This window comes from Perca fluviatilis, chromosome 14 (assembly GCF_010015445.1).
Source record: "Perca fluviatilis chromosome 14, GENO_Pfluv_1.0, whole genome shotgun sequence".
Taxonomy (NCBI): domain Eukaryota; kingdom Metazoa; phylum Chordata; class Actinopteri; order Perciformes; family Percidae; genus Perca; species Perca fluviatilis.
The window spans coordinates 11,564,817-11,582,175 of record NC_053125.1 but is presented as its reverse complement, the minus strand read 5'-3'; the positions used below and the strand labels follow the sequence as shown (position 1 = coordinate 11,582,175).

Below are 17,359 nucleotides of genomic sequence, written 5' to 3'. Positions count from 1 at the left end.
TCTCTCTCTCAGCAGTTAATGGAAGCATCATGAGCCTTGAATGAATTCAAATGTCTTATGATCAAAGAGCACCGCAAAACACACACAGTTGGACAAAGGTGGGTGTATATATGCCTATACACAAATATAAGCAATGACAACACACGCATCCACAGGCAAAGATTAATGTGTGCCTACGTGCAGAGGTGTGTCTTCTGAATCAGACACACAAACACATGCAGTTGAATCGGTTCTCTGTGGAAATACACAAGTAGTTACTTGGACCCCAAATCAGGCCAAATGCTCACTCCCAGCATACCTCCCCCTCCATCTCACCACCCGTCCTCCTTTATCTCCCCGTTTCACTCCCTAGTTTCTCACTCCTTCCAAAAAAGGAGTTTTGTACTTCACAATACTGCAGTTGTGTGCACATGTCTGCACACTGCTTGGTGTGTGTCGGACTAAGATTTGGATATAGTCGAGCAAAAACACACTGCAGCATTTGACACAGCCGGGCGAGCAGGGCGGAGAGAGAGAGAGATGATTCACGGGGGAAGGAAAGATGACAAAAGTGGCAAAAAATGAGGGGGGGATGACTGTGTTTGTTTCTCATTGTGTGTGTGTCTAAATATAGTAAACTAAAACAAGATTACTATAATAACCCTTGTGCCGACCTGATGACCACTGAGAGGTGTGTTTTTGTGTGTGTGCGTGTGCGTGTGTGTGACAATCCATTTCGTGAGACATGAGAATGTACAGTGTGTATGTGTTCATTTGCATTCATCACTGAATGCTTGTTGTGTGCCTTTAGACATAAATACCCTTCCATGTGCATGTTCATTGTTTGGGTAATCGTGTGAATACATGTTTATGCAGTTTTTTTCCCCCCCATATCAATAAAAGCTCTTACACATTATTGCAGAAAAGAATCTTTACACATGTAAAAGGAAAAAAAAGCTTCAATAAACAGTATTTCATTTGCTCAGAGTCATTACCGTATGTTGTGAAACAACACATATGATCATATAAGCATAATATCACACTAAAGTCGATGTGCCGGGTCGCACATTAACTTTTCATCTAGAAGCGCAGATAATTAACTATCACAGGTAAACACACACACACACTGTGCCATATAACACATTTCCAGGCGTAAGGTTTGTTAATTATGTGCATATCCACTCTAACACTTTTATTTATCATTTAAATATCTTGTAGAAAAATGTAGCAAAGCTTTAGTTCAACACTAGAAAGAAACAATTCAGTGCAGAGGAAGAGCAAAACAGAGAACAAGAGAAAGGGTGGGTGTTTGGACAGGAATGATGGAGCGCTGGGGGGTGTCTGTGAGTGTGTGTGTGTGTGTGTGTGTGCGCGCGCGTGTGTGCGCAGAGAGTGACAGACAAAAAGGAGGAAGAGACAAGCGCAAAAGGAAGGAAGAGATGGCTTGAGGATAGAAAAGGGGAGTGTGCACAAGTGGACATTATCAAAACAAAAAAAAAAATACAGAGACCGTGAACTTGACAAAAACAGGTAGAGTAGAGAGGGGGTAGGAGGGAGAGAAGGAGGTGAAGTAAGTTGACTGAAGTCTCATCCCTTGTGCATAATCAGGGAGCTACACTCAAGAGGAAAAACTGCTGATGCCAGTCAGTCTGCTAGTGCATGCATGCTTGTGTGTTTTCACTCAGTTTCATTAACAGCTCTCGCTTGCTTATACAAGTTAAAAAGAGGAGGTAAGGGAAGAGAGAACAAGTGCGAGGGAAGGGAGGGCATCTGCCATTCTTCTCTTCAATGCATTAAAGCGTTGCCGTTTTCACTTTCATTCACTCGCGCTTGGTGTGAGAACAGAGAGAGCTGCACGTTGAGTCAAAAGACTCCCAACAACTTTTGTCTTTCCATTTTAATTTCCCCATGGGGCAAATTGTCTTTCTTCCATCTCTTCCTCATCAGAGGTTCCACGTTTTACTGCATGCAGCAGCACATTATGGCAACAAATCTTCTGCCCGCGTTTCACTTTTCTTTTTTCAGTCCTCAGAGGGCAGAGCTGGCAGGAAGCCGGACAGTCGTGCACTACAGTAGTCCCGTTTAGACATACTGTACACCATTAGGATGCTAAATAAGGAGTAATGCAGTGCAAGCCTGTTGGTGTTGCAAAATGAGGCCTGACGGGGGAATCAACACCCAATGTGATGCTGATGATTTCGTTACAAGCTCAAGCTCAATTTACAAGCTTCTGCCAAAAAGTAGCCCAGCGTGCCTGTCAGCAGTCGGGGAGTAATGACTTTTTGGCAGAAGCAGTCACTCGCTAATCCAATTAGAAATTAACAAAATGGACTTGAATGTCAAATTATGGGTCACTGTGTGCGACTAACAGACCTCAGAAGTATTCAGTAAAAGAATGTAGCTAAATTGCCAGCTCCTTGTGTTTTATCTTACAAAAATAAACAGTCTGGACTGTGAGCATACAAATGTATGGTTTATGGCTGGCATCCATGGGAAAAGTGCAGCTATAGAACAGCTTGTATGAACCCTTAATACATTCCGCATAACGAATACTTTTGTAACCAGTGTTTGTCTGCAGGTAACCAAGAATCACGTAAAGGCAGGGGGAATATGTAGGGTTGTAAAGGTGCTACCATGGTTACCAGGCAACAACAGATAATTTATTCCTGTTGATAGGCCTACTTTCTCCTTAAAAACATTCTACCGCGTGTGTAGTCACGTGACTTTGCCCGGACCAGTCAGCCGCATGGAAAGAATAATGGAGGATAACTCAAACACAGAGTCTGAGTCAACTGAGCAACTTGGGCCCCCCCAAATGCGGTGTGGCCTATTACATTAACAGCAGCTCTGTTTCATGGTGTCCCAGTAAGTCAAAATGTGTGCTCTGAAAGGGGACTATAATAAGGTGCAGATAACAAAAAGCATAAAGTTACCTTTCCTGCTGAAAGCACTTTGTTTATTTTGTTGTCCAAGTTTACAGCTCTCACCCGTACCACTCTTTAACCGGTTACTATAATCATTTGACCCATGGCCATTTTAGCTTTCCATGTTCATTCCCCATTGCCATTGTGTGGGTATCCAAATGATGTGTGTCTTTGTTTGGCATCTGATGCGTCTTGCTGGTTTAGATGTTCATTGTTGTAGGCGTGAGGTTTTGATTGCTAATTCTGATCTCACCAACTCGGTTGTATTACCATTTTAGATGGCTTGGTTCTGATGCTTTAACAACACAATGCTTTAAAGCGCCCATATTATGCTCATTTTCAGGTTCATAACAGTATTTTAAGGTTGTACCAGAATAGGTTTACATGGTTTAATTTTCAAAAAACACCATATTTTTGTTGTACTGCACAGCTCTCTCCCACTGCTGCAGATCCTCTTTTCACCTGGTTTCTGTTTTAGCTACAGAGTGAGACCTCTTTTCTTCTTCTGTACTATCTTTGATTGCACGCAGTAGTTCAGATGTAGATCATGTCAGCTAGCTAACTCTAGAGACGGTAAAAGAAAGCCTGTTTCTCCAACTTCGGTCAGTTACAAGGCAGGATTAGCTGGGAGACTTCTAAATGAGGGCGCACATGTAAGAAGTTATTTTGTAGAGTATGGTGAACTCGTGTGTGTTGTAGCAGTGCTTTGCTATTGAGAACGAGGTAGCATGCTAATGCTACGAGCTAACGGTTGTGGTTAGCCAGCTCGTTTCGGATTGTGACATCACAAGCCGGGCGGATTTTGAAAAGCTCACCAGGAGACTAAAGTCAGGACACATTCAGAAATCGTATCTCACTCAAAACAGCATGGATGGATTTTTTTCAAAGTTTGTATGTGTTTGGAAGCACCAGAGACACAAAATAACACCCCAAATCCCAGAAAAAGTGTTTTTTTTCATAATATGGGCACTTTAAAATAATCCAACTCTGAAGACGTTTTTTAAGTGTGATCAAAATGAAGGCCGACTCTAAAGAGCTGGTTCATTCTGCAGTTTGAGTACAGTTATCCGGCCTCTGTGCCAGCTACTGCTGTGACCATATATTATTCATAAGCATGCACTTTTCACTGTTCTTTAGTGTTATTGCTGCACAATGTGATACAAACAGTGCCCAGGCTTGCTGCTCTCTCGCACCATTTTCTCCTCCGTCCTCCAATCCATCGTTCCACCTTTCCCTTGGCTCCAATTTCAGAAAGCACAGTTGGCTTGAGTTTCCCCCCAGCTGGCGGAGAGAATCAATACCTCCCCTCTTTTGTCTTTTCCCTCACTTCCTCTTGTCTCAGTCCCTGCATCCTCTGACCACCTCGGTTTCTGTTTACTCTTTCCCGAGTCTCCTCATTTCATTAACAGCAGGTTTTGTCTTCTTCCTTTTCCTTCTCTGTATCCTCTTCCCTCCATCCACTTCCCTTTGCTTTGTGCTTTATGTTGCGTTGCTTCCTCATCCTCCATCTTTGCCTCCCTTCTAGACAGTCTCACATCGCTGCCCTTTCCTGCCTCAGGGATTCGATTCCCACAAATGCTCTTTTTAAAATGCACCCACATACTCCTACTTCATAATCAGCAATAAGAAAAACATTGTCCATTTCAATATCACACTTAGTCCTGGGCCTGAATAGACAAACACATGCAGTACAAACACAGGCATGAGGATTCTGCAGGCATGAGGATACAAGCCACGGATGCTCAAAATAGCACCCATCCAATCACAAGTGCCAATGTCACCCTGACATGCAAGACTTCTGCACTACTTTATACATCCTTCTCTACATTACACACACCATGGCAGAATCCGTTTTTGCTTTCTGCAGACAATGGACCACCCACCCACACCCCCAGAGTTCACACACAACGTTTACCGCTAATGTAGTAATTCCCAACCTGGAGGTCAAGATAACTCTGAGGGGTCACAAGTTGAACAAGATTGGGGGAAAATATACTGTATTTTTACTTCACAAATCCCTCTACACACAAATGTCTCTAATTTTTAGATTTATATTGAGAAATATGCGATTGTTTTACCTTTCAGCAGCAAAATTTATTTTGTTTAAGTGTATATTTTACAATATATATTTAGCATATTTTCACCGCTTTAACTTTTCGTCAGACAGCCCTTTATAATGGGGAACTGAAGCCGTTATATCCATCTATGCTATTTTCAAAAACACCATACTCCTTTGGCAAAAATAGTCATTTTAGAACACGGGAGTTGCTGGTCAACAAATGACAAACTAAACGATAAAGGCAGCGTAAGGCTTTACCGACTATGCATAAGTACCTCATACAACACCACCACTTAAAAATGTCACATTTAGTCTTCGATGAAGATTTTTAAATTTGTCTATAAAAGGACATATCTACTTTGGCATTGTTGACCTTCCTATATTAAATGTAACTAAAAGAGTGTAGAGGAAATAGGTGACACATGAGAGCAAATAAGTTGAGCAACACAGCAGACAAAGAGGCAAATTGTTAGGATGCTAATAGTATTGGATATGAAATAGGGGAGGGACAGTGTACAAAGAACAACCCAAAAAGAAAAAGAATATGGTAGTCAAGATAAATAGAGAAAGACAAAAACATGCAAGGCAGAACATAAATAAATAAATTAGAGAAAAGAAAACTGACTGACGCATGAGCTCTTTGGGAAAAAAGTGGAACATTTGTCGTCTACTAGCCCATTTCAAAATGCTGGTTATCCTGATGGAATATTAAAATATGCTTTCAGGGCAAAAAGTGCTGCAAGTTTTAAAGTCAAAAAGGAGAACACAGTGAGACACAAAAATGAGAACACACAGACACACATACAGGCAGGATGTTTATGGGTCTGTAAGTAGTAATAATGTTTTACAGTACACTGACCACCTCAAGGGACCAAGAGTCAATCTGAGTTTGTGAGCCCCCGTGTGTGTGTGTGTGTGTGTGTGTGTGTGTGTGTGTGTGTGTAATAACACGTCTGAGTGCGGCCATGTCATCTCTGCGCTCACTATCACCAAAGTGATTGACAGCAGAACTAATTCCACGTTATCACCCTTGGTGGATTGGCAGATGTGTGTCTATACACAAACGGAGCTTACAGAGGGACACCAAGCAAGAGGCCTGAAACACCACACAATATGGTATCAAAGACAGATATACACATTGGAAAACAGCATTTGATGTCACAAAAACCTTGTATGTGCCATTACTTAATAAAGGGTGATGTCAGCCTGCAGACATTTTGACACTGTTATCACTGAAACTCTAAACATTCAAGACCGAAACAGACACACAATCAGAAGAAGCTAATGGATTCTCTCTCTTGATGTTGGTATCATGAAGTGTGAGACCTGGGGCTGCAGATTGTTCCAACATCGCTGCTAATTCATTGATGAACAGTGTTGCACTCAAACTGCATCCCTGTCTCACTCCACGCCCTTGTTTGAAGAATTATGTTCTTTTGCAGCCAATTTTTACTGCACATTTATTTTCTGTGTACAGTGATTTAATAGTGTCATAGACTTTACCCCCTATACCGCTTTCAATAAGTTTATAAAAAGCCCATCATGCCATATTCAGTGAAAAGCTTTTTTAAGTCTATAAAACATGCAAATATTTCCCATTTTGGTGTAGTTTTTAATAAGGGTGTGTGGTCTGACGTACGATATTTCGGTAAAAAGCCAATTTGATTTATACTTAAGACATTGTGCTTGGTAAGGAAGGACAGTATTCTGGCATTAATCTCTCTCTCTCTCTCTCTCTCTCTCTCTCTCTCTCTCTCTCTCTCTCTCTCTCTCTCTCTCTCTCTCTCTCTCTCTCTCTCTCTCTCTCTCTCTCTCTCTCTCTCTCTCTCTCTCTCTCAAAGATTTATAGTCTTCAGTAAGTAAATGAATGGGCTTGGGATGAGAGATGCACACAGAGTAAATGTTTAGATCAGACTACACTTACATACACGCACATGTAAAGCACTGTGCGATCACAGACGTACACAATTGCTTTGTTGAGAGTGCTGATGAGTTGCAGACATTTTTGTGCTTTTTGAGTAGCAGTTTTTGAACAAATGATTTCTCGCGTTCTCTAAAATACTCAACCGCAAATGATGCCTCCCTTCAAATCCTCTTTCACGCAGATTTCAAATCTCTGTCTCCCATCCTCTCCTCTCTCCATCTCACACTTAAAAACACAGCAGCAAATTAGAATTTTCTTCTTCCACTCTCGCTTCACAAGTGTGAAAAATGGAAAAAGTGTCGTTTTCTGGCCCAGCTTCAATGTTTGAGTCTGCTAATTTCTGCCAAAAAAGTTCACCTCTCTCCTCGCTACCCAACGAAAACTAGCCACAAAAAAAAAAAAAAAATAGACGAGTTCACCTCTCTCCTCGCTACCAAAAGAAAACTAACAAAACTAAGTGTAAAACGCAACAAAGTCTAAAATGCCAGCACTCCTCACTCCCCCATACAAGTAACAAAACTGAATACCAAATTAAAGCTGCACAAAGTGTCTGACAGTAACTCCGCCTCCTTCATGACTTAAGGTTAAACAGATAAATATGCCATCAAACAAAAATGGCAGAGAATAAAGCCTCGCTGACATTAAAGTCATCTATAAACCCACACCTCCTCGTCTTTCATCTCACAGACTCGAGACAAATGTTGAGCTAATTAGGCCACGTCCACACGTACCAAAACAATCATTTTTTTATCCGTCTTCCCTGGATTCGTTTCAAGAATAGTTGCGTCCAAACGAATCCATTTGTAAATGACTCAATACGCTACTTCATATTCCAGGCCTATAAGCGGCGCTGTTTCTGCTAAAGAAATTCACCAAAAAACGGAGAAGAAGAGCATAGTCACTTCCACTTCCCATCATAACATGACTACCTAGGCTAACGTTCGGTTAATATATCCATGGACTATAATAGCTTTCACCACTGCTCATTTTTATAAAGGCCGCCGCAAGAAAACCTGTCTTTGTTTACATTGTATAATATGCAGTTTGATTGCTTTTTATTTGGCAATTCTGTCTGCCATCGGACATGATTGCAGCGCGCTAGCTAGCAGAGCTGCTCTCATGTTGATACGACATCCTGTATCCACATGCTAATGCTCAAGTGTGGCTTTAAGCAGGTTCAACCTGTAGAATCAGTAGACGTTAAACGAACAACATTCATTAGCTCAAAAAGCGTAATCATTTTCGGATCACACGCTCCGAAAATCCCGCTGTCACGCTATCCCTTTTGCTTATACGCTTTCACAGCAGATACCTCTGCCAAATCCCAATCACGATATAGAGGCTTGAAAAAAAAAAAAAGTGCAGAAACTTGCTGCCAAACTCCAACATAAAGATAGTTCCAAGATTAACTGGAAAAAGCCCAAAGTGTGGGTGAGGCAGTGCAGCACAGTACAGGAGAACATGTTATGTATATAAATATGGCCAAAGACAGGGTTTTATTACTATATCTGGACATATATATATATCTGATTAAATAGATAGATAGATAGATAGATAGATAGATAGATAGATAGATAGATAGAGATAGATAGATAGATAGATAGATACACACACACACACACACACACACACACACACACACACACACACACACACACACACACACACACAGCTGTCAGCATTAAGCGATCAAGGGCCGAGCATAACGCATTACATTTTTTATTTTTTTTTTTTAAATCGCATGCCGCCATTTATTAATTTATTTTCACTTCACTTGGCTTCGCGTCGTGCTTAACAGGCTACTATTTTGACCCTTTGCCACACTTACTTCCTTGTGACACATCCTGCTGCTGCAGGAATAGCAACGCGGATTTCGGTGCCTCATTCCGGTGCCACTGATATACCGTATTTTCCGGACTATAAGTCGCACTTTTTTTCCTACTTTGGCTGGTCCTGCAACTTAGTCAGGTGCAACTTATATATCAATATATATATAATTTAACATGTTTTTTACATGTTAATTCATACTGAAAACATTACCGTCTACAGCCGCGAGAGGGCGCTCTAGGCTTGTGACAACTACAATGCTGCTCCTGAAGACAACTGAGAAAGAAAAGAGATAAACTGCAGGTAGTAAAATATGCAGCCGAAAACGGTAATCGAGCAGCAGAAAGAAAGTTTGAAATGAAGGAGAAACTTGTGAGGGACTGGCGAAAAGGTGACTCTTACTGCAATGAAGAAAACAAAGAAAGCTAATCGGCTAATCGCGGGCTAAAAGAAAGATGGCCAAAGCTGGAGGAACGAGTCGGGAGGGGCTTGTCAACGGTGCAGTTACGTCTCCACGCCTTTTAATACATCCATGCTCCACGCCCTGGTAGCTAGTTGTTCTGTGTGCTATTGTATAGTTCAATAACTGTTAATGTGTTACGTTAACATACCGGACACCTACCGTATTCAGCCTGTTCTGTGTGCTATTGTGTAGTTGACAGATGAAGAAAAAAAAAAAATACTAAATAAATGCGACTTATAGTCCGGTGCGACTTATGTTTTTTTTCCTCTTCATGACACATTTTTTTGACTGATGCGACTTATACTCCAGAGCGACTTATAGTCCGGAAAATACGGTACCTGCGCTTCTCTCTGATGCTCTGAAACAGACGTTACAGGCAACAGGAACATTGCTGCACGTGACGCTAGTTAACCCTACACTCAACAGTAACGAACGTTAGCCTACCGCTAGCTAGTAGCTGGATTAAACACGGTTACAATGCTGACAGCACTAACACTAAGCGGTGTAAAGTTTGTCTGTATTTCACTGTAGAGGATTCCGACACCGGGATGTAACAATCTGCAGCTGCCGTTGTTGGAAAAATACAGACTGTGCGCTCAATGAAACTCGTGGTGCAATCAAAGTTATTGTTAAATGCCCTTTTCCCATCTGGTGGTTGTTTTTGTCATTCAACAGCTATTTACTAGGCAAGGCAGCTTTATTTGTATAGCACATTTCAGCAACAGTGCAATTCAAAGTGCTTTACATAAAAAAAAAAATAATTCAAAACCGATAAAATACGAGAATAAAAGTTACAGTGCAGTATAAGAAATTAAACATTAAACAGCAGTTAAAACCGTTAAAACCTATAAAAGCAGATAAAATAGGAATTTCTCTTTATATGCTTATATAGAATGTCATACAGTTTCAACAATGTAACTTTAGTATAACAAATGAACAGTTATTTAAAGAAATGCAACATCAAAAAGATAGGTCTTTTTCTTTGATTTAAAAGAACAGAGTTGCAGCGGACCTGTAGTTACTAGTGAAATAAGTTATTGTTATAGTGATTACATTATTATTAAATCATTTAATTTTGACCATATGGCCTTAGCAATAAACAAGCCGTTCTTTAATTTCGCCAACTGTTGTTTAGTGCCCTTCTTTTTTTTTTACTTTCTTAAAAAATATTGGTTCAGGCATCGTTAATAAGGTACCGGTACTGTTTTAAAAGTACCGCTTTAGCACCGGTATCCAAACCAAACAATATCCAACCCTAATATTGACTCTAGATTCAAATGTGTGACTAGATTCACACATTTTTCTTTTGTTTACACTAAATAAAATAACATATACAAATTTTAAAATCAAGTTCATAAAGTCACTTTCTTTGCATTCATTTGATTCCCAATCAAGATACACTTGTAAGAATTGCTTTCCATTGTTAATATGTACTTAAAAAACATTCTGAAATGCAAAATAGAATTTTAATCACGTGATAAAACATGCGATTAATCACGATTAACTATAGAAATCCAGCGATTAATCGAGATTTAAAAAATGAATCGCTCTATTCCAGACTGGTGCATTAAAACCTTCTCAACCCACTGCAGATAAAACCCCCCCTTTAACTGCCGCAAAGCAACAAAGATATCAAAGAGGTATTAAAAGAACAGAAACTATCAGATGCAGCACATCGATGAATAAGCAAGCAATGAAGCACCCAATCAGTGGTCCAATCACTCACTGATTATGAAAACCTTACACTGCATCATTAATAAAACTAATCAGGACCGGCTAGATATTGCATGTGTTGGTTAAATGTCAGCCATAGTGCTTTCCCTGAAGACACAAAGGCTACAAAGCAAAGACATGGCAGCCAGACAAGCAGAGGGCTGAAGCGAGAGAAAAACAAAACAAGTATCCAAAATCAGCTGTTTGAGCAGCAGATGACACATAACAGCATAAAAGGGTCATTTGACAATATCATAATACCAAGAGCTGAAGTAACTTCCTTCAGCCGTCAGTGTTGCCCAGCAAACATGGGGGGGGGGGGGGGGGGGGGGGGGGGGGGGGGAGGAAGGGGGGGGGGGGGAGGGGGGGGGGGGGGGGGGGGGAGGGGGGGGGGGGGTTTTGTGGGTTTTTTTTTTTTTTTTTTTTTTTTAAAAATATCTTTCTATGTGTACACAAAACGTGTTTTACACTTTTTGTGGTGCAATCTGGTGTGTAGATGCAAGCAAACACAGGAGAGACCGTATGTGTGCACATGTGATACAATAGCAGTTTAATGTCCCGAACACTATGCCATTACATTCCAATGAGCTGCTGATTAAAATTAAAAGTCTCTAATTACACTGCAAATCGGACTGCACACATTACAGTGGCTGAGCACCTACCTTTGAGTGCAGTACTAAAAGAGTTGGAGCCTGGATGTCTTCACAAGAATAGCAAACTATGGAAAAATGGCCATTTGAGACAACAACATGTTCCTGTTAATGTGTGTGTTTGTGTACAGGGAATAAGCGCAGTACCATCTCCATCATTTTCTATTCTATAAGGACCCCACAACACATTAAAAATAGATGTTGCCTTGCACTGTCTCACACACACACACACACACACACACACACACACACACACACACACACACACACACACACCAACTAAGTACCAAAATTCAGCCTCAGCGTTGCTCAGGGAGCAGGTTTCAATACCTGCAGTGAGAGCTGGGTTCAGCTCTGAAGTGGAAGCCTTCACTACGGGGACAAAACACATGGCAGTGAAATGCAAGGACTTCAGGGGTGGGTGGGTGGTGGGGGTTTGAAACAAGAAAAAAAATGGAGGGTGATGCCGGGAGAAAGTGAGACCCCTGGTGATCATCTGCAAATGCTGCACGTTTGATCCTGTGTGTGTGTGTGTGTGTGTGTGTGTGTGTGTGTGTGTGTGTGTGTGTGTGTGTGTGTGTGTGTGTGTGTGTGTGTGTGTGTGTGTGTGTGTGTGTCTTCTTATACAGGTCTGTATTACTATACGTGCGACAACTCCAGTGCCAAAAGCTCTAAGAGAGACTGATTTTACAGTTAGTGCAGAGATCTCATGCAATAATCTGCGATTTCATCTAAAAAAAAAAAAAAAAGAAAAAAAGAAAATACCTTCCTGTAACTTAAACACACATTATGCCTGCTTTAATTGACCCTGCACCTTGTTTATTGTCTCTTTTTTTTTTTTTTTTAGATAATTTTTTGGGCATTTTTAGGGCTTTATTGACAGGACAGCTGAAGAAATGAAAGGGGAGAGAGGGGAGGGGTATTGACATGCAGCAAAGGGCCGCAGGTCGGAGTCGAACCCGGGCCCGTTGCGTCGAGGAGTAAACCTCTATATATGGGGGCCCGCTCTACCAACTGAGCTATCTGGGCGCCCGTTTATTGTCTATTATTGTTGTAAACCAGTGTTTCTCAAATGGGAGTAATATAACCCGTAGGGGTACTTTGGAGTACTGCAGGGGGTAGGTAAGATTTTCTTATGCATAATTCCTAATTATATTATTATAATAATGAATGAATTTAGTGATGGATTCTATACATTTGAAATGGAATTCAAGTGTTTTTCAGTTTTTAAATCAGACAAATATGTTGTGCTGTTCAGGGGGTACTTGGCTGTTGTAGACTATCATCTTCTAAACTATTAATTATATGTGTGCTTTATAAGTTAATATTTTAATATTTACAAAAAAGGAGCCTCCCTTTTGTCCATCTTGTACATTTTAGTTGGAGATTGAGCACACAGCCTTGACAAGAAATTAAATATGTTATTTATAAAAGCAATAATGCCAAGTTTGTATGTATGAAATGTGAAGTAAACCCTGAAATCTGGCGGCAAATAGAGCTTGACGAAAACTGTTTGGAAACAGGAGAAAATCATCCCGCAAACAACCACAACAGTAAGCGCTCTCACACCGACAGCACGTTGCAGTGGTGCCTGTGTGACAGAGCTGAAACGTGTCCTTGTACTGAGTCACTCGAGGTCCTCTCAAGAATAGTAAACGGGTGTGTGTGAGCGTGCATGCGTGCTGTAATCTTGTTGGTAACGGGCATCCACACATTGCAGTTTGAAGAGTGACATCAGTCTCCTGCTCCAAATGGAGAGAAAAGATGCAGAGAAAAGTCATGGGCAAGAGCTTGCAGCTCCTGCCGCTTTTAAAAACGCACACAAGGAGACGTGATTCGTCACTTTAAGTGGACGAGCTGGGTGATGCTATGGTTATATTACTGCAGAAAAAAAAAGAATCAGTACTGAAGCAAGGTCACATTACGAGTCTCGCATAAAGTTGCTATCCCTCTCTCTCATTTAACCACATCAGTATCATCAAGGTCATTTCTGTAGCAAATCACCATCCTTGTCTCCATCCTCCTCTTCTCACTCTTCCCTCTCCACTTCTATCCATTCCTCAACTGGGCCATTACCTGAAAAGGCCATTACTTGAAATCTCCTCTGAGAGATGAGGCTTGACTTTTAAGTGATGCTGTCATAGTTGAGCCAACTTTTCGGCAACGCTTAAGCCAGACCAACTGGGATATGAATGATTTTAGAAGGCTAAACACAAGGCAAGCTTTCACTTTGCAGGGAATGCGTTTGCATTTTTGTACCTAGGCAAAGAGTGCACACTTGGTGACAATAGTCATAAAATGGGCCTCGACAACTGCACTCAAAAACTGTTCAAACGCTCATTTCCGGAATTGCATCTACTGTCTGTTGACATCTATTTTCAAATTGCATTTTCATTTTCACAGTTTGGCACCCTCACTCGAATCACAGGTAGATAGCGCATTCAAATTCCTGGGACGAACTCCAGTTGTTTTGCAAACCAATTATAGGCAGAAAAATGGATAGCATTGGGAATTTGCTCAGACTTGCTAAATACAACCCAATGCTCGAGTGTCCTCGCCAGGAAAGCTTTTTCAGTTAGTGAGCAATTTCTCCTCAAGTCTACCAACTTATTTGACAAGTGTTCAAAACTGTTTAACACTGCAAATTCATACCTGCCTTGACAACAGAGGAATTACTGCTTCCTAGTGAATAAGCTGCCTTATCATGGCACAGTCACATGAATATTTACCACTATTTTAATTCATGGCTATTCATATTGTACACTTAATGATTAAGTAGGGGTATGGTCTTGACTTTTTTTTAATCTTTCCATTCATACAGGAGCATTTTCCCTGATTAAATGAAATGGTCTAGTTGATCTAAACCTTGGGGAAATCCCTGTATGACATTGAAATATAAAAAAGGGGGAAGAAACCACAAGAATCAAACAAGCTTTGTGGCTGACTGGTATTGGCTTCAACACAAAAAGACACAAACGTACCAGTTTGGCGAGGTTGACAGCATCAGCGTGGAGTCGGTCTCTCAGATGAGGATCCAGTTGGAAAGCAGGTGCAATCTCCACAACCTTCAAAACAATAGGATTTTATTGATAATGCCACCGCGACCACAGCACTATGAGAGTACAAATGCAGTAAACGGTCATAATGATATTTACATATTTCAACCCAAAGGATCGACCCGTACGGATCCTGCACCTCGAACAGCGTCATTAATTCTTTTTGACACTTATGGTAGCATCTGCATAAAAACTAAAACATTTTGTCAGTTTTTATTCATTTAGGCTGACATCGAGGCTGGAAATGCACAAATTATATTGGACGTTAGTGCTGCTTTTGACACATCAAACCTCAAATCATATTAATGTGCCACGGCATTAACATTTTAATTTAAAATGCATAGACAGTGCTAACACACAATAGTTAAAGTAGTCTGAAAAGCCACGCTATGCCTACATCCCTTATATTTGAAGGTATTGTTTGGATTTTTTAAAGTGGGGTTGCATGAGCTACTTTTCCATAGTCCCCAGTTTGGAGAAGAAGACAGGAGGACAGGCACGGAAGCTAAGCATTGTACTGCTGTAGACGGGGGCACCAGCTAAACATTTTAGCCACCTAAAAATAGAACCACCTAAATACTGTAAATCAATATCAGTTTTAGCAAATGCTATATTTACAATATTGTTTGCGCTTTGCCTTGCCGCCACACAGCCATTTCTGACAGGTGGGTGTTTTTTTAGGTTGATATATATAATCTACTGTAGGTGCATTACATGGAATATGGGTAAATATCTCATACAACCACACTTCAAAAAAAAAAAGAAAAAAAAATTTTTTTTTTTTTTTTTTTTTTTTTTTTTTAAAAATAAATAGCAAGATTTTTGGTGGATGAAGAAAAAAAAAAAAGTGTAGTTTTTTTTTTTAAAAAAAAAAATTAAATTTATTGGGGGGGGGGTAAAAAAAAAAGTGTAAAAAAGAAAAAAAAAAAAAAAAAAAAAGGGGGAAAACGGCAAACTATTCAAAATGTCTCTCAGTTCACAACAGTAAAAGTACCACAGACTTAGTTAGCTTCCTACTAACATTTAGTAAAATACTGTACTATAATTTGTTTTCATTTTTCCTGCAGTAGCCATCAGTTTGATACAGTATGTGTCACTTGAACGTCAGCAAAACAGATAAAGTGAATAATTTGAAGCCTTCCATTTGGTCTTGCCATGGCTGCTGGGTGGGTGGAGTTCATGTTGGATGCTGATCGGTTTCATTCCACTGCATCAAACAAGTCAACCCATCCAAAAGAAATTGAATCCAGTTCAAAACAAAGGGACAGATTTTTTTTTTTTTTTTTTTTTTTTTTTTTAAAACAACTAAGAAATCGCAAGAACTCAATTTAGAGTTTTATCGAATCTTATTCACCCCCCCCCCCCATAAGAACCTCTCCAAGTATGAATTGCACTTCCAAGACAGACAAAAGTGAGAGGAAAAAAAAAAAAAAAAATCCTATCAGTGCCTCAACCATCCCTAATCCATTTCAACAAGCAACTATTCTTGTTTCTGAGATTCAAAAAGATCTATGATTAAGGGCAAAGGCAGATTAAGTCTCACAAAATCAAAGAGCAGCAGCGATGGCATGAACAGAGCCTCTAATATGATTATCATCTATAATTTGATTAAAAGGGAACGGAAGAAAGTGATAAAAAAAAAAAAAAACATGATTGAAACTGCTTTGAGGTGACAATATGTAATGAAATTTTACACAAGGTAATTAGCTTCCTCTGACGAAAGCATTGTTATATTGAGTGACTAGATGACAATTTAAATTTTCCCTCTCATGTGGTACTCAGGGTTACCTAAAGAGGGAAATAAAATACTACAGCCTTTTGTATATTCTGTAGACAAAGTTGCTTGCAACTGTGACTCCTGCTTATGATCTTTGTTTGCCCGCCCAGAGATGGGGACTCGAGTCTGAGACTCGGACTCGAGTCGCACAAACCGTGACTTCAGACTTGGACTTGCGACTCGACCCAAAAGAATCGAGACTCGTCAAAAACATGTTTTCATGCAATTATTGTTTTTTAAATCTAAATTCAATCATGTATTTTTTATTTTCTTTTATTGGCGCATATATGTTGGGATAACGTATGACGAGCTGCATGTCCCCTGCCCTTTGCCTAATGTGCAACGTAACGCTATGCCTATGTGCGCGCACTCACATATAAAAAAATGCATTGACTATGGCGACACCAAGTCCTCCCGGATCAACAATGTTGAACTTCAGGCATCTCAAAACGCACCCAGATAGGTCAGTCACTTGCTAATGTGAAAGAGACGTTACATTTAGCATATATCGTCACAGGTAACAAGCTAACCATTGCAAAGTGTTGTGCTAATGCTGGGAACAGGCAAATTGTACCTTTATAGTTGTATCTATAGGATGTGACAGACTTAGGTTAATATTTCACCTGGTTGTTGTTAAATAGCAATACGGAAAGTATGTTGCACCATGGTTGGTGTATTAACTTTCAATATAGATGTTTCCCTCAACCTTTGAACACTGAAAAATGTAATGCATGACGAGGTTGGGCTTTACAGCCAGTTAGTTAACACAGACAAACATGTATTCTTTGGTGCAGATACCAAAATGTTGAAAAATATAATTATGAAATTGAAACAGAGTTCTTAATTTGTGTTTCTTCAGATTGCATTGCAGTAGACCCCGTAAAGTTATCCTACAACTGATTTTGATACTATTACTGTATGGATGGTAGCTACAGGACATGCTTTGAATTCATAAGATTTAACAATACAGTGTTAGGGACAGATCAG

General features: G+C 40.1%; 1 protein-coding gene across 2 annotated transcripts in view; it reads right to left on the bottom strand.

The window, feature by feature from the left end:
* LOC120573489 (pyruvate carboxylase, mitochondrial-like) overlaps positions 1 to 17,359 on the bottom strand; it is a 156,925-nt gene that overhangs the window by 110,427 nt on the left and 29,139 nt on the right. For both annotated transcript variants that reach the window (XM_039823244.1, XM_039823245.1), the window contains exon 9: positions 14,521 to 14,604. In XM_039823244.1, coding sequence (XP_039679178.1) covers positions 14,521 to 14,604 — 84 coding nt within the window. The remainder of the gene's footprint in view (positions 1 to 14,520; positions 14,605 to 17,359) is intronic.